General features: G+C 41.6%; 1 protein-coding gene across 1 annotated transcript in view; it reads left to right on the top strand.

Annotated features, from left to right (window-relative positions):
- TNIP3 (TNFAIP3 interacting protein 3) overlaps positions 1-20963 on the top strand; it is a 63077-nt gene that overhangs the window by 15370 nt on the left and 26744 nt on the right. Inside the window, exons 4-6 of the mRNA XM_040330280.1 lie at positions 17139-17225; positions 17886-17951; positions 20094-20204. Coding sequence (XP_040186214.1) covers positions 17139-17225; positions 17886-17951; positions 20094-20204 — 264 coding nt within the window. The remainder of the gene's footprint in view (positions 1-17138; positions 17226-17885; positions 17952-20093; positions 20205-20963) is intronic.

The following is a 20963-nucleotide window of genomic DNA, read 5'->3' as shown; positions in this document are numbered from 1 at the left end:
TTGCATTTCTAAAAGTTCTCAGTGCCTCTTTGAGTATACTTTTCTAGAGTACAAATACACTTAGGGCAGTGTGCAGCTACCTGAAGGACCTTACGCCCAATGCTGGCATCAGGTGAGATCTCAACATCCAGAAGATAAAACTTAAAAACATGTGAAAAGAAGACCAGGTGACAGCCTTGCAAATTTGGGACACAGTTGCCTGATGTCCAAAAGTCCAAGAACACTAACTGATCTAGAAGTGTGCGCCTTAACCTCTTGCTGACCACGCTATAGCAAAAATACTGCTACAGTGCGGTCGAGTTATTCTGGGAGGACGTCCCTGGGACGTCCTCGTGAACAACCTTGTCTTGCAGCGCCCCCTGGGGCACGCTCTTGGAAGTGTCCGTGCTCCGCAGCACGGATCACGGTAAAGAGCCAATGATAGCGGCTTTTTACCACCTGATCAAAATGTAAAAAAACGGAGTCATGCTGAGGTCTTCTCCTCACACCAATACAGCATGTGAGGAGAGAAGAGAGAACAAAAGTGAGTGCCATTTTTGTCTGTGCCCAGCAGTGCCTAGCAGAGCCCAGCAGTGCCACACAGTGCCACTACACTACCCATCAGTGCCCCTACAGTACCCATCTGTGCCACCAGTGCCACTACAGTCCCCACCAGTGCCACTATAGTACCCATCAGTGCCACCAGTGCCCATCAGTGCCGCTCCTTCCTATGCATTTCATCACACCTGACATCATCCTGGGACACACAGTCCCGCCCGGTTCTGAGCTCCGAGTGTTATGCGTTTTGGATCTGCCATGTTGGAACAGGGCAAATGCCCACATCCCGCGGCTTAAGTTCTCCATGTTAATGGGTATAGATCTACAATGTCAGAGCAGGGCTAATGCCCACATTCCATGGCTACAGTACTCCATATTATCAGAATAACCTAGATGGCTAAATTAACTCTAAAGTTAATACTGAAAATTGCCATACTAAATATGAATATAAAAATAATATAAAAATAAGACAAAAAATAGATAGCCTCATTTAAATAGCCAAACATCTGAATATTTGTACGGATTGCGGCTCAATGCAATGAACGGTCTACTTATTTTAGAGAAAACCCCAAACCTGCGCAGTTAGGAGAAAAAGGGAATTCTAAATAATAGTAACAATAAAACTAGATGTATGTATATTTGCAATGCCCAACGGACATTGTTGTAAGAGTAGAATTGTAGTATGAACGCGAGCGACCTAATATGTACAAAGACAAATGTATATATGTTTAAAAAGTCCTGCGGACAATCCAAACTCAGCCTCACAACATGAATACAAACCCCTCATAACATACGAGGAAATGGCTTAAAGCGGTTGTACACCCTGTGCAACCACTTTTCCCTACAGGTAAGCCTATAGTAAGGCTTACCTGTTGGTACTAGAAATATCTCTTAAACCTCTACAGTGCAGGAGATATTCGCCATGGAAGCCGCCACTGACATAATCGGCGCATGTGCACTAAAGAAAGGGCACGATCCGCGCGGTTTCTATAGTGCCCATTCCGTGACCACCGGCTCACGCGTGCATGCGTGGGAGTGACATCACGCGACTCCGGCCAATAGCAGAGCTGGAGTCCATGGCCCCAGAAGAAAGAGAGGTTGAAGATGGACGCGATGAGAGAGAGGGGACATTGCAGGCTTCTTCTGCAGGTAAGTGGCACATAATGGGCTAGTTTGCGATGCATAGTAGCCCATTATGCTTTTACTTTGCAGGGAACAAAGAGGAAGTAACACCCATCAGGGTTTACTTCCTCTTTAATAGTTAAATCCAATCTCTTATATAGGAGAGGATTGGGCATAAAAAGAAAAAAAATATTAAAAAGGGAAAAATGGTCATTTTAATAACTACACTTGGTCACTATGTGACAATCTAAAGATAAGATTATAAGAGGGGAATGCCAGGAAGACGGGTTACTGCGTTTGTTCACTATATGACAACCTGAAAATAAGGTCATAGGGTTGATTTACTGATGGCAAATAGGCTGTTCATTTTGCAAGGAAGTTGCACTTTGCACAGGAATTTGCAACAGAGCTTAGTTAAGGAGGCAAAGCTCTGCTGACTTCCATCATCTGATCATGTGCAAACAAAAATGCTTTTTTATTTTCTTTGCATGTGATTGGATATTCTTTGCAAAGTAAAAAAATCACCATTTTCACTAAGCTCTGGTGCAAATCCCCATGCAAATGTTATACCTAGCTGGTCAACAGCCTTTTTGCTTGCCAGTGGCCAATGCCTCATATAGGCAACTGTATAACCAACAGTTTTAGTATTAAAGACTAAAAATAATCACCTATTGACTGATACATGTTATGGCACAGTGCAATAGACTTTTGCTTCTATGTGTCAAATCAAGAACCCCTAAATGATAGCTAGCAGATGTATTTTGCTTTCCTGTACGTATGTATAACAGTTATTCTATAAACACTATGGGGGTTGATTTACTAAAGGGAAATCCACTCTGCCCTACAAGTGCATTGCAAGTGCACTTCTAAGTGCAGTCGCTGTAGACCTAAGGGCAAGCTCCGAAATGAGGGGAAGCTCTGCTGATTTTATCATCCAATCATGTGCATGCAAAAATGCTGTTTTTTATTTTCCTTGCATGTCCCCCTTAGATCTACAGCGACTGCACTTCCAAGTGCAATATGTATAATAGTTTCGAAGTCCAGGTGACTTCTTTCTGTGATATAACACACTATCCTCAAAATAGTCCTTTGCGTGTGCCTTGTTTCCCATCTGAGCCTTTATTTTATGAAATTACTCTTGCCTCAAAGAAATAAATAAAATATAAGATAGAAATCTTTGGCAGAAGATAGCATTGGCCACAGAAATGTGTTGTGACATCTTGGGAAGTCCCAGTCCTGCCTACATTACTTGTTAAGAAGCTAAAAGAAACACTGCAGACTTCACACATTTTCATTTGTTATAAGTCTCTCTTGCACCCTGCAAAAATGTTTCAATTAAATTTTAAGAAATGAGTGACCGGGTATAATATAGCATTTGATGAAACAAAGGTAAGTGCAAAACTTTTGTATGGAACATTGCACTAAATAGCTCAATCTGCAGTATGCAGATATGCAAAGTAGTTGTTTAGGAGTGTTTTTTTATTTTACATAGAAGACATAATGAGAATAAAACTTCAGGATTATAACTTTGAACACCGTGGGGAAGATTTACTAAAAGGGTGCACACAGAATCTGGTGCAGTTGCGCTTAGTAACCAATCAGCTAATAGGTTTTATTGTCAAAGCTTCATGGAACAAGCCGATTGGTTACTATGCACAGCTGCACCAGACTTTGTGTGCACCAGTTTTAGTAAATCTCCCCATTTTTTGTGATGTTTAATGACATTCTTGCCTACTACTATATTGTGTGTGTACTGTATGCCAATTATTCCTACAATTAGATCTACATATTTCCAAGGCCGTTGTGGTTTTAACCACTTCAGCCTCGGACCATTTTGCTGGTCAATGACCGGGCCACTTTTTGCGATTTGGCACTGTGTCACTTTAACCACTTAAGCCCCGGACCAATACGCTGTCTAAAGACCCAAGGTGTTTTTACAATTTGGCAATGCGCTGCTTTAACTGGTAATTGCGCAGTCATGCAATGTTGTACCGAAACGAAACTTGCGTCCTTTTCTTCCCACAAATAGAGCTTTATTTTGATGGTATTTGATCGCCTCTGCGATTTTTATTTTTTGCGATATAAACGCAAAAAGACCGTAAATTTTGAAAAAAAAATATTTTTCTTATAACAAAAAGTAAAAAATATCGAATAAACTAAATTTTAGTCAAACATTTAGGCCAAAATGTATTCAGCCACATGTCTTTAGTAAAAAAAATCGCAATAAGCGTATATTTATTGGTTTTCGCAAAAGTTATAGCGTCTACAAACTAGGGTACATTTTCTGGAATTTACACAGCTTTTATTTTATGACTGCCTATCTCATTTCTTGAGGTGCTAAAATGGCAGGGCAGTACAAAACCCCCCCAAATGACCCCATTTTGGAAAGTAGACACCCCAAGGAAACTGCTGAGAGGCATGTTGAGTCCATTGAATATTTAATTTTTTTGTCCCAAGTGATTGAATAATGACGAAAAAAAAAAAATGTTTACAAAAAGTTGTCACTAAATGATATATTTCTCACACATGCCATGGTTATATGTGTAATTGCACCCCAAAATACATTCTGCTGCTTCTCCTGAGTACGGGGATACCACATGTGTGGGACTTTTTGGGAGCCTAGCTGCATACGGGGCCCCAAAACCCAAGCACCGCCTTCAGCATTTCTAAGGGCACAAATTTTTGATTTCACTCCTCACTACCTATCAAGGTTTCGAAGGCCATAAAATGCCAAAATAGCAAAAAAACAAACAAATAACCCCATTTTGGAAAGTAGACACCCTAAGCTATTTGCTGAGAGGCATGTCGAGTCCATGGAATATTTTATATTTTGACACAAGTTGCGGGAATATGACAAACTGATTTTTTTTTGCACAAAGTTGTCACTAAATGATATATTGCTCACACATGCCATAGTTATATGTGGAATTGCACCCCCAAAATACATTCTGCTGCTTCTCCCGAGTACGGGGATACCACATATGTGGGACTTTTTGTGAGCCTAGCCGCATACGGGGCCCCGAAAACAAAGCACCGCCTTCAAGATTTCTAAGGGCATACATTTTTGATTTCACTCACTACCTATCACTACCTATCACAGTTTTGAAGGCCATAAAATGCCAAGATGTCACACAACCCCCCCAAATGACCCCATTTTGGAAAGAAGACACCCCAAGCTATTTGCTGAGAGGCATGTTGAGTCCATGGAATATTTAATTTTATGGCCCCAAGTAATTGAATAATGACCAAAAAAAAAAAAAAAAAAAATTTTACAAAACGTTGTCACTAAATGATATATTTCTCACATATGCCATGGGCATATGTGGAATTGCACCCCAAAATACATTCTGCTGCTTCTCCTGAGTATGGGGATACCACATGTGTGGGACTTTTTGGGAGCCTAGCCGCGTACGGGACCCCGAAAACCAATCACCGCCTTCAGGATTTCTAAGGGCATAAATTTTTGATTTCACTCCTCACTACCTATCACAGTTTCGAAGGCAATAAAATGCCAAAACAGCACAAAACCCCCCCCAAATGACCCCATTTTGGAAAGTAGACACCCCAAGCTATTTGCTGAGAGGGATGTTGAGTCCATGGAATATTTAATTTATTTTTTTGCCCCAAGTCACTGAATAATGACCAAAAAAAAAAAATTACAAAACTTTGTCACTAAATGATATATTTCTCACACATGCCACGGTTATATGTGGAATTGCACCCCAAAATACATTCTGCTGCTTCTCCTGAGTACGGGGATACCACATGTGTGGGACTTTTTGGGAGCCTAGCCGCGTACGGGGCCCCGAAAACCAAGCACTGCCTTCAAGATTTGTGTGAGTGAAATCAAAAAATTATGTCCTTAGAAATCTTGAAGGCGGTGCTTGGTTTTCGGGGTCTCATACGCGGCTAGGCTCCCAAAAAGTCCCACACATGTGGTATCCCCGTACTCAGGAGAAGCAGCAGAATGTATTTTGGGGTGCAATTCCACATATAACCATGGCATGTGTGAGAAATATATCATTTAGTGACAATGTTTTGTACATTTTTTTATTTTTATTTTTTTTTGGTCATGATTCAATCACTTGGGGCAAAAAAATTAAATATTCCATGGACTCGACATGCCTCTCAGCAAATAGCTTGTGGTGTCTACTTTCCAAAATGGGGTCATTTGGGGGGTTTTTGTGCTATTTTGGCATTTTATGGCCTTCGAAACTGTGATAGGTAGTGAGGAGTGAAATCAAAAATTTGCGCCCTTAGAAATGCTGAAGGCGGTGCTTGGTTTTCGGGGTCCCGTACGCGGCTAGGCTCCCAAAAAGTCCCAAACATGTGGTATCCCCGTACTCAGGAGAAGCAGCAGAATGTATTTTGGGGTGCAACTCCACATATAACCATGGCATGTGTGAGCAATATATCATTTAGTGACAAATTTTTTTTTTTTTTTTTCTCATTATTCAATCACTTTGGACAAAAAAAAAAAAAATCAATGGACTCAACATGCCTCTCAGCAGTTTCCTTGGGGTGTCTTCTTTCCAAAATGGGGTCATTTGGGTTTTTTTTTGTGCTATTTTGGCATTTTATGGCCTTCGAAACTGTGATAGGTAGTGAGGAGTGAAATCAAAAATTTACACCCTTAGAAAGCCTGAAGGCGGTGATTGGTTTTTGGGGTCCCGTACGCGGCTAGGCTCCCAAAAAGTCTCACACATGTGGTATCCCCGTACTCAGGAGAAGCAGCAGAATGTATTTTGAGGTGTAATTCCACATATGCCCATGGCATGTTTGAGCAATATATCATATAGTGACAACTTTGCGCAAAAAAAAATATATATATATATATATATATATTTATATTTCCCGCAACTTGGGTCAAAATCTAAAATATTCCATGGACTTAAGATGCCTCTCAGCAAATAGCTTGGGGTGTCTACTTTCCAAAATGGGGTCATTTGGGGAGGTTTTGAATTGTCCTGGCATTTTATGCACAACAATTAGAAGCTTATGTCACACATCACCCACTCTTCTAACCACTTGAAGAAAAAGCCCTTTCTGACACTGTTTGTTTACATAAAAACATATTATTTTTTTGCAAGAAAGTTAAGTTGAACCCCCAAACATTATATATTTTTTTAAAGCAAAGGCCCTACAGATTAAAATGGTGGGTGTTGCAAAAAAAATTTCCACACAGTATTTGCGCAGCGTTTTTTCAAACGCATTTTTTGGGGAAAAAATACACTTTTTTTTATTTTAAAGCACTAAAACACACTATATTGCCCAAATTATTGATGAAATAAAAATTATGATCTTAGGCCGAGTACATGGATACCAAACACGACATACTTTAAAATTGCGCACAAACGCGCAGTGGCGACAAACTACATACATTTTTAAAAGCCTTTAAAAGCCTTTACAGGTTACCACATTAGATTTACAGAGTAGGTCTACTGCTAAAATGACTGCCCTCGATCTGCCCTTCGCGGTGATACCTCACATGCATGGTGCAATTGCTGTTCACATATGACTCCAGACCGACGCTTGCGTTCGCCTTTGCGCAAGAGCAGGGGGGGACAGGGATGCTTTTTTTTATTTTTTTATTTTTTTTTATATTTATTTCACTTTTTTTATTTTATTTGTTAACTGTTCCTTCCATTTATTTATTTTTTTACCATTTTTATTGTTATCTCAGGGAATGTAAATATCCCTTATGATAGCAATAGTTAGTGACAGGTACTCTTTTTTTTTTAAATGGGGTCTATTAGACCCTAGATCTTTCCTCTGCCCTCAAAGCATCTGACCACACCAAGATCGGTGTGATAAAATGCTTTCCCATATTCTCAATGGCGCCGTTTATATCTGGGGGGGGGACATTCCCTCCCACTGAATGTAAAAGCAGTCTAGAGGCTAATTAGCCGCTAGGACTGCTTTTACATGAAAGCCGACCGCTGGCTGAAAAGAATGATACCAAGATGATGCCTAAACCCGCAGGCATCATTCTGGTATAACCATTCAAAGTCCAGCAACATACCAGTACGTTGATGGTTCTTGTTGGACATGTATTGTAATCTTTTTTTTTTTCATGCAGCCTGTTGGCTGAACAAAAAAAAGATTGATCGGTGGGTATGCCCACCATTAGAATACCTCCCTTCATCCACCCACTTCTAATGATGGGCATACATGCACCATTTATATATGCCGAAGCATGGGGGCATCCTCCCGCAAAAAAGTTATGCCGCGTACGGTCGGACTTTTCTATGCCGCGTACACACGGTCGGACTTTTCTATGCCGTGTACACATGGTCAGACTTTTCCACAGGAAAGCCTCCGTAGGCATGTCAACCGTATGTACGCGGCATTAGGAGCAAAATCGCTCCTCCGCCCCTAATGCCCCCATGCTCTGGCATATATGCTCTTTTTTGAACTGTAGTGGTGAAATCACCTCCTACAGCATTGGAGTCGCGGATTTATATATCGTGGGAGCAAACGCTGTTGCTGTCACGCTAAATAAATCCGCACTGCAACTGAATGGCGTACCTGCTAAGCAAATGATGGTTAACATTAAAACAAAGTAACATTCCAGTATAACAGTAAGATCATACCATACCTGCAAAGCAAATACCTATAAAAAAACATAGTAAAAAATAAAACATTTTTTAACGCAACCTGTGCCTAAAATATATATATGCCGAAGCATGGGGGCATCCTCCCGCAAAAAAGTTATGCCGCGTACGGTCGGACTTTTCTATGCCGCGTACACACGGTCGGACTTTTCTATGCCGTGTATACATGGTCAGACTTTTCCACGGGAAAGCCTCCGTAGGAATGTCAACCGTATGTACGCGGCATTAGGAGCAAAATCGCTCCTCCGCCCCTGCTGCCCCCATGCTTCGGCATATATGCTCTTTTTTTTAACTGTGGTGGTGAAATCACCTCCTACAGCACTGGAGTCGCGGCTTTATATATCGTGGGAGCAAACGCTGTTGCTGTCAAGATAAATAAGTCCGCGCAACAGCTGAATGGCGTACCTGAAAACAGTAAAATAAATTACATACCTGAAAAGCAAGCATGAAAAAACATAACAACAATAAAACTTTGCAGAATAGAATACAGTAAAAAGGAGCAGAACAATAGAGAGAGAATAGAGAGGGAGAGAACAATAAAACGATAACTATTTTTGGTTTTTTTATTTTATATTTTTTTGTGTGTTTTTATTTTTTACTTTTTTTTTTTTTTTTTAACACTTTTTTTTGTAACTGTGAACTGTAACTTCAACTTTTCGGTTCCAGGTTTGGGTCTCTCAAAATGCGATGGCATCTTGGGAGACCCTGTGTGAGTGTGCCTAGCCTGTGAAATGTTTCACCCTACACTAATAATTAACGTGTGTGTGGAAGCGTTCAAAACATTCACCAATACAAAGACCAGGATCGGCAGGACATTTGGGACAAAAATAACGGGTGTCACGCCTAAATCCGCGCTTGGTACAGACACGACATTTTCTTTGGGGGGCTCGTTGGGTAGGGGTACTCTCGAGGACATAAGAAAAATGCCTCTCATGCAGTCGGCTTACTGCATTTGGTAGGGGCTGGTGAGGTACAGTACCGCCTGGATACAGGAGTTATGTGATGATATCCCTCTGGAATTGAAGGAAGGATTCATTCCGTCCTGAAGCTCTGTATACGACATGAGCATTCAGTAGAGCCAATTGAAATAAATGTAGAGACACTTTTTTGTACCAGCGTCTCGTCTTACGGGCAATATGATACGGCGCCATTAACTGGTCGTTGAGGTCCACCCCTCCCATATTAAGGTTATATTCGTGGACACAGAGGGGTTTCTCCACAACACCAGTCGCCGTACGAATTTGGACTGTCGTGTCTGCGTGAAGGGTGGTAAGAACGAAAACATTCCTATTGTCCCGCCACTTCACAGCGAGCAAATTTTTACATCTGCAGCAGGCTCTCGCCCCCGGCCTAATATGGGCATCTACAAGCCGCTGGGGGAAGCCCCGGCGATTAGGTCGCACGGTGCCACATGCTCCAATCTGTTGATCAAATAAGTGGCTAAAAAGTGGCACGCTGCTGTAAAAATTGTCCACATACAAATGGTACCCCTTTCCGAATAAGGGTGACACCAAGTCCCAAACAATCTTGCCAGCGCTCCCCATGTAATCTGGGCATCCTTCCGGCTCTACCTGACTATCTTTTCCCTCGTAAACCCTAAAGCTCCATGTGTAGCCTGTGGCCCTGTCACAGAGCTTATAGAGCTTGACCCCGTATCTGGCACGCTTGCTGGGAAGGTACTGTTTGAAAGACAAGCGGCCAGCAAATTTAATCAGGGACTCATCAACGCATACAACCTGCTGGGGATTAAACAAGGATGCAAAACGTTCGTTGAAATGGTTTACGAGGGGCCAAATTTTGTAGAGCCGGTCAAATTCAGGGTCTCCACGTGGACGACAAAGTGCATTGTCACTGAAATGCAGGGACCGCAGGATCGCCTCGTATCGTTTCCTGGCCATGTGAGCAGAGAAAACGGGCATATGGTCGATGGGATGTATGGACCAATACATCCGCAATGACGGAAATTTGTGTATGCCCATGTTGAGGGTAAGGCCCAGAAAGGTCTTAAATTCGGAAACCTCGAGAGGTTTCCATTGTTTGGCAAGGCGAGACTGTGGGTTAGCGGCGATGTAGGTACCAGCATATAAATTTGTCTGGTCCACAATAGATCTATAGAGATCTTCCGTGAAATACAGCGAATAAAAATCAAGTGCCATAAAATTCGCTGTATCCACCTGAATACCGGGTTGGCCAGTGAATGGGGGAAGTACAGGTGCTGTAGAAGTGGTGGGGACCCAATCAGGATAGGCAAATTCTACAGGAAGGGCACTATGGGCACGACGGGCCTGTCTCTGTCTTCTTCTTGGTGGCAGCGGGACACTACTTGTGCTTGCCACATCGCCAGCTTGAACTGCACTTATGGGACTCGCCACGTCACCAAGTGTTACTGCAGTGCTGGATAAACGACCAGGGTGTACTAGGCCGCTGGTGCTTGCCAATCCACCAGAAGGAATAGCGGCGCTAGTACTGGATCTCTGCTCCATACGAGGGTCCTGCGGTTCTTGCTGCTCAACAACATCAGAACGGGATCGGGTACGCCTGGCCTTAGCAGGGACCTCAACTTCGTCGTGCGAGCTATCTGACATGGAGCCGCTGTCGTAAACGGGTTCGTATTCTGAGCCAGAATCTGTCAGATGCGTGACCTCCTCCTCTTCACTATCTGACATGCACATGAACTCCAAGGCCTGCTTATCATTGTACCTTCGCTTTGCCATTTTGGACTCTAAATTTAGTGGTACAATGGTAAGGATTCACAGGTAAAAAAAGCACCTGATCTGTAGGAAAGCAAACGTAGAAAACGCTTAAAAAAAAACTGTAAGCGATCGCAGGGATCAGGCCTGTCTCTGCGAACGCTGCAGTTATGTGTCTTGTGTTTTGTAAGTGACAGTGATCGATCGATACTGCACTTGGGTGGGTTGGGCTGGGCAGAGGGGGAAAACGCAGGTGCTAGCGGGTATCTGGGCTGATTCCGCTAACAATGCGTTTTTGGGTACCCTAAACTGCTGGGTACGCTAGTATAGATCTGATCAGATCAGGTATCGATCCGTTCAGATCCTATACCACTAAGGGGGGTGTATGCTTAGCGAGTGGGTGTAAGCGGTACTGGCTCTAACCTAACGCTGCCTGGGGCGACGCAGACCCTGACTGGCGCTAAAATTAAATTTATATCACCCGCCGGGTGATCAGGGGGTTAAACCTATTGGGTTATATACGGCGGGTGCCCTGATGCTATAAACAGCAAACTAACCAACCAGCGTCAACCGTAACACTTATACGGTGATCACTGGTGAAAGGGTTAACTAGGGGGCAATCAGGGGGTTAAAACCTTTATTCGGTAATATATGGGGGTACCTGACGCTTTCTAAAAACCTGGTGGCGAACCTAAAATAACTAAATAACTAACTGGCTAATCACGTCACCAGTGACACTTATACAGTGATCAGTGGTGAAAGGGTTAACTCTAGGGGCAATCAGGGGTTAAAACCTTTATTTATGGGGGTACCTAACGCTATATAAACCTGGCGGCGAACCTCAAAAAAAAACGAACTGCCTAGCGGCAACAGTGACACTAATACAGTGATCAGAAACCGATCGCTTAGTGACACTGGCAATAGGGGTGAAAGGGTTAACTCTAGGGGCAATCAGGGGTTAAAACCTTTATTTATGGGGGTACCTAACGCTATATAAACCTGGCGGCGAACCTCAAAAAAAACTAACTGCCTAGCGGCAACAGTGACACTAATACAGCGATCAGAAACCGATCGCTTAGTGACACTGGCAATAGGGGTGAAAGGGTTAACTCTAGGGGCAATCAGGGGTTAAACCTTTATTGGGGGGGGGGGGTAGGGGGCTACCCTGGACCTAAAGGGGCCTAAACCTAACTGCCCTGACACTTTTTTCTGTCACACTGACACTAAAAGCAGTGATCAGAAAATAAATGATCACTGCAATCAGTGACACTGTGACAGGGGGTGATCTGGGGGTGCTGGGGGGGTGATCGGGGGGGGGGGGGGGGTATGTACCTATGTGTGCTGTGTCAGTGTGCTGTTGGTGCAACTCACAGTACAGACGTCTTCTCTCCTCTGGAACCGGACGAAAAGACCGCCAGAGGGGAGAAAACGTCACTTCCTCCCTGCCTGTGTTTACAGTTACACAGGCAGGGAGGGCTCAGGTGGAAGCCGATTCGCCGAGGGAGATCGAGAGGGGACGGCTGGAAATCAATAGCCGCCCCCTCCTCCCGGACCTCCCGTACACCGTTCCCGGCCGTCGCATGTACCGGAGGGGGTCCCGATCGGACCCCCGAACCCGGGAAAGGCGGGGACGTACATGTACGCCCATGTGCCTGTACGTGCCATATTGTGGACGTATATGTACATGCGGGGGTCGGGAACTGGTTAACTGACAATTGCAGGGTCGTGCGACGTGGCTCCCAAACAAAATTGACATCCCCTTTTTTCCCCACAAATAGAGCTTTCTTTTGGTGGTATTTGATCACCTCTGCAGTTTTAATTTTTTGCGCTAAAAACAAAAATAGAGCGACAAGTTTGAAAAAAAAATTAATATTTTTTACTTTTTGCTGTAATAAATATCCCCCCCAAAAAATATATATATATATATATATATATATATATATATATATATATATATATATATATATATAAAAAATTTCCTCAGTTTAGGCCGATACGTATTCTACATATTTTTCGTAAAAAAAATCGCAATAAGTTATAGCGTCTACAAAATAGGGGATAGATTTATGGAATTTTTATTAATATATATATTTTTTTACTAGTAATGGTGGCGATCTGCGATTTTTATCGGTACTGCAACCTTATGGAGGACACTTTGTAAAAATGTCACTGGCAGGGAAGGGGTTAACTCTGGGGGGCGAGGAAGGGGTTAATTATGTTCCCTCATTGTGTTATAACTGAAGGGGTGTGGGACTGCCTAGGGGAAATGACAGATCGCTGTTCATACATTGTATGAACATGCGATCAATCAGTTCTCCCCCTGAAAGGACCGGTAGCTGTGTGCCCCTAGTGGCTGCAATGCAAAATCACGTTATATTACGTCGGCAAGAGGTTAAACAAGTAGTACAGAACTAAAAAACGTACATGACTCAAGTCACATTTTTTGAGCAATGTATTAAAAAAAAATTGCAGCTACCCAAAAAAAATGCTTTATTTTATCATTCTTAAAATTATGAAAGGGTTTATGCTGCTGCCTAGTTTTTATTAAAGTACGGCCACCACCACAACAATTCTTTCTAGAATCTCCCAGGGGACCAAGTACATGTATCAGTTGGTTTTGTTATGCTTTGTAGCTCCATTGTACATTAAAAGCAAATTTTCTTTCTGTCTGAGTTGGTTGTAGCTCCATTCCCCCTCCCAGGCTGAAGCCCATTTTATGGGTGTTTCTATGAGGGGAGCTACAGCACAAGCCACCACCCCCTCTTCAAGATTCTCAATTTTTGTATATTCCGATGTCTGTCCATTCAAAGCCAATCCAGTGCGGACTGATCCTTTACTGTTGTTAATTAATGAGGAATGTATACTACCACTGACAGTCAGCACGGGCTAGGCTATGTCATTTATTTTCTGTCTGGTTGTAAACTTTCCCTCAAACTGAAAATAGTAAAGGAACTTTTAATATAAAAGGAATATTCAGTGCAGGCCAGGCTATGTGCTTTCACATTGAGAATGCTGGGGCAGGAGTATTTCAGGTGTTATTTATGTGCTATTTTTAGCGCTAAAACGCCTGAAATACTCCTCAGTGTGAAAGGGGCCTTAAGGAGAGGTTACTACATGCTTTTTTTTAAATGTAGAATGCTTTGCAAAATCTCATTTAATGTGTTAAAAGTTTATTTGTCCAACAAAGATTTATATAAGTAATAAAATATATATAAAAAAAATGTGTAAAAAACAGCATGACAGCCAAAATAAAATACAAAATAGTTATATACTAACAAAACTTTGCAGTCTAACTAGCTTGTGTCTGCAATGCTGCATACTTCCTGTTTTCTAATGTTTGTTTTGTCTTCATCTTCCAAATGTAAAGACTTTTTTGGATGTTTATTTTGCCAATGCTTGGTAGTTTTTTTATGATATAACTACAGCCTTTGTGGAATTACTCAAAAATAGCTTCACATAAGTGGATGAGACAGTGTTCTCTACTATTCACTCACTGTGGTAAGGTCAAAACCCATGTCTAGTCAATTGAACCGAGTCTGAGTGTTACATAGCCCAGTGCAGCTCTTGGTTGTGTTTTTTCTATGACATGATGCTGTGATGTAGATTGTAGAACTACTGTTTCTTTTGAAAGGAGATAGTAAACATATTTTCCAACTGTCTCTGATTTTGAGAGACAATGTCCCTCTTTCCTCTTCATTTTTCCCTCGTTTTGGCCTGATCTATATAGTTGTAAATAAAATGCACTTTTTATCTTTCAAAAAAAAAATTCACAGTGCTAAAACCTTTCATCCAATTTCTAAATTTCTGTATTTGTAATTTCAAAAGCCAGTATAAAGGAATAGTAATGGTAAAAAAACAAAAAACAAAAAAAACACTTGTGGTTTTAACCACTTAAGGACCGAAAGAATTTCCCCCTTAATGACCAGGCCATTTTTTGCGATACGGCACTGTGTCGTTTTAACTGAAAATTGCGCGGTCATGCAGCGCTGTACCCAAACAAAATTTACGTCCTTTTTTTTTCCACAGATAGAGCTTTCTTTTGGTGGGATTTGATCACCTCTGTGGGTTTTTTTTGCACTATAAACAAAAAAAAAAAACAATTTTGAAAAAAAAGTAATGTTTTTTACTTTTTGCTATAATAAATATCCCCCCAATTTTTTTTTAAAAAACACAAATTTCTTCCTCGGTTTAGGCTGATATATATTCTTCTACATTTTTGTGTAGTAATGGCGGAGATTTTTAGTGGGACTGCGTCATTGCGGCGGACAGATCGGACACTTTTGCCATTTTTTTGGCACCATTGACATTTATACAGCGATCAGTGCTAAATACCAGTCACTGGTAGGGAATGGGTTAACACTAGGGGGCGATCAAGGGGTTAACTGTGTTCCATGCTAGGTGTTTCTAACTTTGGGGGGATGTGACTTACTAGAGAAAGAGCCATCTTGCTGTTCCTACTTAGTAGAAGCACACTATCTATCTCTTCTCCTCTCCTGACAAAATGGGGATTTGTGTGGTTACATGCCCACGATCCGTGCGTGGCTGGCAGACATTGAGGCCGCCGGCAACACGCACATCGCGTCCCCCGTCGTGTAGTGGGCGCGCCTGCTTTAGCCAAAATACAGTTATAGCCGACCTGCCGCAGTATATGACAACAGTTGGTTGGCAAGTGGTTGACTAATCATTTTTTATATAGGTCTCCTTCAAAGGGGAATGACAGGGGGTGTGTCCTATGTCTACATACTTTTGCTAATAGGTGTCCCTCGTTCCCATCTCAGAAAGTTGGGAGGTATGAGTAAAGAACATTGGGCAGGATTGGACTTGACTGTTCAGTAAGCACTATGTTCTCCTAAAGTACCTGATACTTATTGGCAAGGTCCTTTAAAGTACAGGGAATGGATGTGGCATTACAGCTATGATAAAAAACTATACGGACATCCCTCCCCGCTGCAACATTTGGCACCTTTTGGGGGGGAGCAGGTACCTGGTTTTGACAGGCCGTAGCAAACTCAGCCAGAAGTTAGGCCTCCTTTCCATGCAATCGGCCCATTCACAGAGCACAGTGTGATTCACGCATGTGCAGTAGGGATCCAGCTGTGAAAACACAAGGCTTCACTGCCCGTTTCCCTTAGTGGAGATGGCAGTGGCAGCACCCAATAGCTGATTGAAAAGTCAGCTCGGGTGAAGACACTGCTGGATTCCTGGAAGGTCCTAATGTTAAAAGTCAGCAGCTACAGTATTTGTAGCTGCTGACTTATAATTTTTTCTGCAAGAACCTGGAGCTCCTCTTTAAATGGATAATTTATGGGAAAAGGTAGTATGCAGATGAATAAGTGTGAAGTCAGGATTTTTATATTTGCCACCTGTGTCCTATTGCAGAGATTTATTTTACTTCCTGTCCCATAGCCACAACAAGAAGTGAGAAGAAATCACTCCCATGTGAAGGAAACGCTCGTTGTCACCAGGGTCACCAGAACCAGTGTTCCTTTGGGGGGGGGGGTGTTTCTTTCACTTTCTTTTCCGATGCAAATGATAAACAGAACAATTAGAGAGGTTGAATTTTCTCACTAAAGCCTCTTACACATGACCAGTTTTCCCGTCGGGAAAACTGCCATGAGAGCTTTTGGCTGGGAAAACCATGGGGTATGCTCCATCGTGAAAACTGCCGGGAAAAAAAAGAACCAGCTCTCTTTTTTCCCGCCGGGATTTCCGGCGGTTTTTAACCCGGCAGTTTTCCTATGGGAAACACTGTGATGGAGCATACACACGGCCGGGAGACCAAAGCTCTCATGGCAGTTTTCCTGTCGGGAAACACGGTCGTGTGTAGGGGGAAAAAGTTACTGAGCAGGTTCTTGGTTTTCCCCTCGGGTTTCCCGGCAGTAAAAAGTCAGCCGGGAAACCCGTACGTGTGTACGAGGCTTTAGACAGCAATAAAAATGTGAAAGGAGTTCTTATCCTTCTACACACGCTCCAAAATGAAAAAAAAATGTTTCGCCTTTAGTTATACTTTAAAGATCTGGTTTATGTTTGATAAATATATTTGCTATTTACTATCACAAATGTACGCATGAACATTTTTTTTTTCTTGGGACAGAAATAATTTTTTGCATCCTTTACTATATTGAGTTTGTATTATCTTTCCTAAAATACATATCTGGTCTCTTTTACATTGTAGTGCTTTATACAGTCAAGAAATCAAAACAATATGTCAACAGAAGCCTACAAGGAAATGATACAGAAACTAGAAAAACAAAGAGCAGAGGTAATGGTTCTCAATGCTGTTATGTCAATAGTCCTATTATGAAAGCAAAAGAAGACAATTAATACCAGTTCAATTTAACTGACAACTTCACAGAAGAGACAGTTCTCTGTTATTCTTTTTTCTTGACTTTCTTTATTTTTTCAGACATGATTCTTACATCATATGTTCATATACTCGCACTAGTCCTCCTCTTGTCTATGTTGTTAGTGCCAGACTTGATCATGACCTTGAGAGATTCATAAGCTTTCCACATTTTTTAGAGAAAAAAATATCAGCCTTTCACATCTCTTTCCTTTAATCAGCATTGGCAGAAAGTCTCATTTTAATGGCCTCTGGAAAAATAACTATGTAGGAGAGAGATGTTTACCATTGATTTTAATTAAAAATACATATGATACCTAGTGCCATCTAGTGGTCAAATGCAGTATGTTCTATTTTAAAACAATAAAAAACATTTGTCCACTGCAGGTAATAGCCTAATAACATTTGCTTTTTAACCCTATTTACACAATGCATTTTCACTGAATGAACTGCTATGCATTTTTTTTTATAAATACAGCCCTTAGACTGCTTTTTATGCGATTTTGCTGTGCACTGTAGTACATTATGTCAAAATAATATAATGGCTGGAACCAATGAAAACATTTCTTTATATTTTAGTTACTGGACGTAAACAAGCAATGGGACAATCAATTCAGAAACATGAAACAAGCTTATGAAAAAAAGGTAAATTTATGCACTGAAAATGGTTTATATGTATATATGTGTATAATATACAGACTCATGACACTTTGTAAAATGTGTTGCTCACCCACCACATCCCATCAATGTTTGCATATTTATCAGTACCCAAATGGTTCCTCCATCCCTCCAGGATTCAAACAGCTTAAATTAAAAAAAAAAATGGACCTTACACTGACCCTTATTCTGGACCACCCAACTCTGGATTTCAGTTGCTTGGCTGAACTTTAAGAGAGTCCCTCCCCAGCCTACACGCCAGTATCTACATGGTTTTATCATGTCAGTTCATTAAATGGTATAAGATTTAGGCCAGGGGTAAATTTTAAGGTGTCTACTTATGGTATGAAATCACTACTTTGTCTATTTTGGACCAGAGCTCTTTTTATATTAATGTGAAAAGAAGCCGAACGTCGGTGCACAGGCGCCGTATAGCGCCGACTTGCCGTTCGGCTTCTTTCAGCAACTCGTGACGCTCCTTTTGCGACGGGGGGAGGTTGTTTTTGTCATCACGTCAATCACCTGCTGGATAGGAACGCCCACTCCCGCGGGAGGCCCTACCCGGAAGCCGAGGAAGAAAATAGCTGTACGAGGTATGTACAGCAAAAAAACGGCATACTGTAAATGTAGAGAGTGAGCTGGATGTAATGTTAGAAAATCGTTTTTAGGGTGAACCCCCGCTTTTAATGGATTTGCACGGTAACATGCATCACAACGCAAAGATGTGGAACCAGCCTTATTATTATTATTATACAGGATTTATACATTGTCAACAGTTTGCTCAGCACTTTACAATTTAAAGGGAGACAGTACAGTTACAATACAATAATATACAAGAGGGTTAAGAGGGTCCTGCTCAGAAGAGCTTACAATCTAAAAGAACTTGCTGAATTTAAACATAAATTAATACTCACACAAAAAGGATCAGACTTGATAGACCAATGGGTCTTTTTCTACTGTCACTCTTCTACCTTTCTATGTTTATAATTGTCAGACATAGTGTAATGTTCACTTTCGGTGCTAAGCCCAACACCTAGAACAAACTGAAAGACAAGTCCAGAAAGAAAAGCATTGTATTTTTCCAGACAATCCACAGCAGAGTGAATATACACATATATTTTAATATAGGTTAGATTGATTTAAAAAGCTCCAAAACGTTTTTCATTTTTGTTATGATGTATACATGTTAGGTCCTTCAATGTTCCCACTGGAGAGATTTCAACACTCTTCCTGCAGTGTTGACATTCAGTATATTACTGAGCTGAAACTCCTACTTCCTGTCTCTGGAGGGCTTTCTCAATATATTCAAAAGAAGAATTCCCTAGGGAGTCAATGACATCATTATCAACCAGTGTAAAGAACAGGATGTGAGGAGAAATCTCTACTCTAATGCCGCATACACACGACCGTTTTTCATGTCATGGAAAAAAACAAAGTTTTTCTTGACGTGATTCCTCTCAAGCCTGCCTTGCATACACACGATCGTGATAATAAATGCTCAAGCATAGCGTGGTGACATACAACACGTACGACGGCACTACAAAGAGGAAGTTCCATTCGAATGGCGCCACCCTCTGGGCTGATTATGCAAATTTTCCTTCTCATGACTTGCTTCTGAGCATACCTGTTTTTTCCCTGTCGTTAAAGCCTACACACGACCGTTTTTCACAACGAGAAATTCGACAACGTGAAAAACAACGAGAAAAAATAGAGCAGGTTCTAAATTTTTAATGCCCATTTTTCTTGTTGAGAAAAATGCTCTGGAGTCTACACACAATCGTTTTTAACGAGCAATTTAAAAAATTGCATTTTTCTCGTCATGAAAAACGGTCGTGTGTAAGGCCCAGAACGAAAAAACTGACCCAATCCACACTTTCGATGTAGATGGGGAATTCTCCCTTCTGAGCTATTGCATTGTGACCACGGGGAGGCTTCACTGCTATCAGAATACACTGACCAGTACTGCGAAAAATACTTCTGTACAACATCCCTATACAATGTAGCTACCCATACATGGATCAAAATTCAGCCAGTCCTTGCTGAACCTGCCGAATTTTGATATATGTATGGCTGGCTTTACTATCAATGACATTCCCTAAAGTATTTATTTACAATATGCTATTGATTTAGGTTGGCGAATTGAGAATGAAGCTGTCATTATATGAATGCAGCAGAGAAGGATGCAAGGATCTAAAGAAAGATGACAGTCGGCATAACTGGAAAGACCAGCACACCCAACAGGTATTGTTTAACTTTTTCATTGAAACAGCATATGCATTACTGGTATGTAAAATGGTGTACAGAAAAATATGCATCAAAATCATAAACACTGTGATAACTTTTTTACTCATTTTAAATTGCGATTATTGGTTTTAACCAAGCTCTGCCACCCACACCCCATGTCCTTCCCTATTTAAACCTAACAAATATACCTTAGATCAGGGGTAGGCAACCTCAGTCCTCCAGCTGTTTTGAAACTACAAGACCCATGAGTCATTGCAAGACCCTGACAATCACAGGCATGACTCCTAGAGGCAGAGGCATGATGGGATTTGTAGTTTCACTACAGCTGGAGGACCGATGTTGCCTAGCCCTGCCTTAGATCAAGAAAGATCAGCATGAGTATTTACATAGAGCCCTCCTCTTTCTCCTCTGTTGTTGATTTAATGTAAAATTAAATTAACATTGAGCAGCAAGGGGGACACAGGGTAGATTGGACAAAAGGGGGGACTTTGACCACCAATGAAGGTTGGCACATTGAGCAACAAGGGTGGTGACACTGAAAAGCAAGGGGTACACAGGACATATTACCCATAAAGGGGTCACACTGACCACCAATGGAGAAAAACATTGTTATTCACCAACATTTACTGGGGCACACAACATTGACCACCAACATTTAAAGAGACATCTCCATAAGGGGGTATTAACCCTTGGCCAGTGACATTTGCAAGTCATTCTATGCATCACATAGTCCCAGCCCCTGCACTTTGATTGTTG

This window comes from Rana temporaria, chromosome 1, assembly GCF_905171775.1.
Source record: "Rana temporaria chromosome 1, aRanTem1.1, whole genome shotgun sequence".
In the NCBI taxonomy this organism is placed as follows: domain Eukaryota; kingdom Metazoa; phylum Chordata; class Amphibia; order Anura; family Ranidae; genus Rana; species Rana temporaria.
Note: the sequence above shows the minus strand (reverse complement) of the source record. Positions and strands in the feature narration are given on the sequence as shown.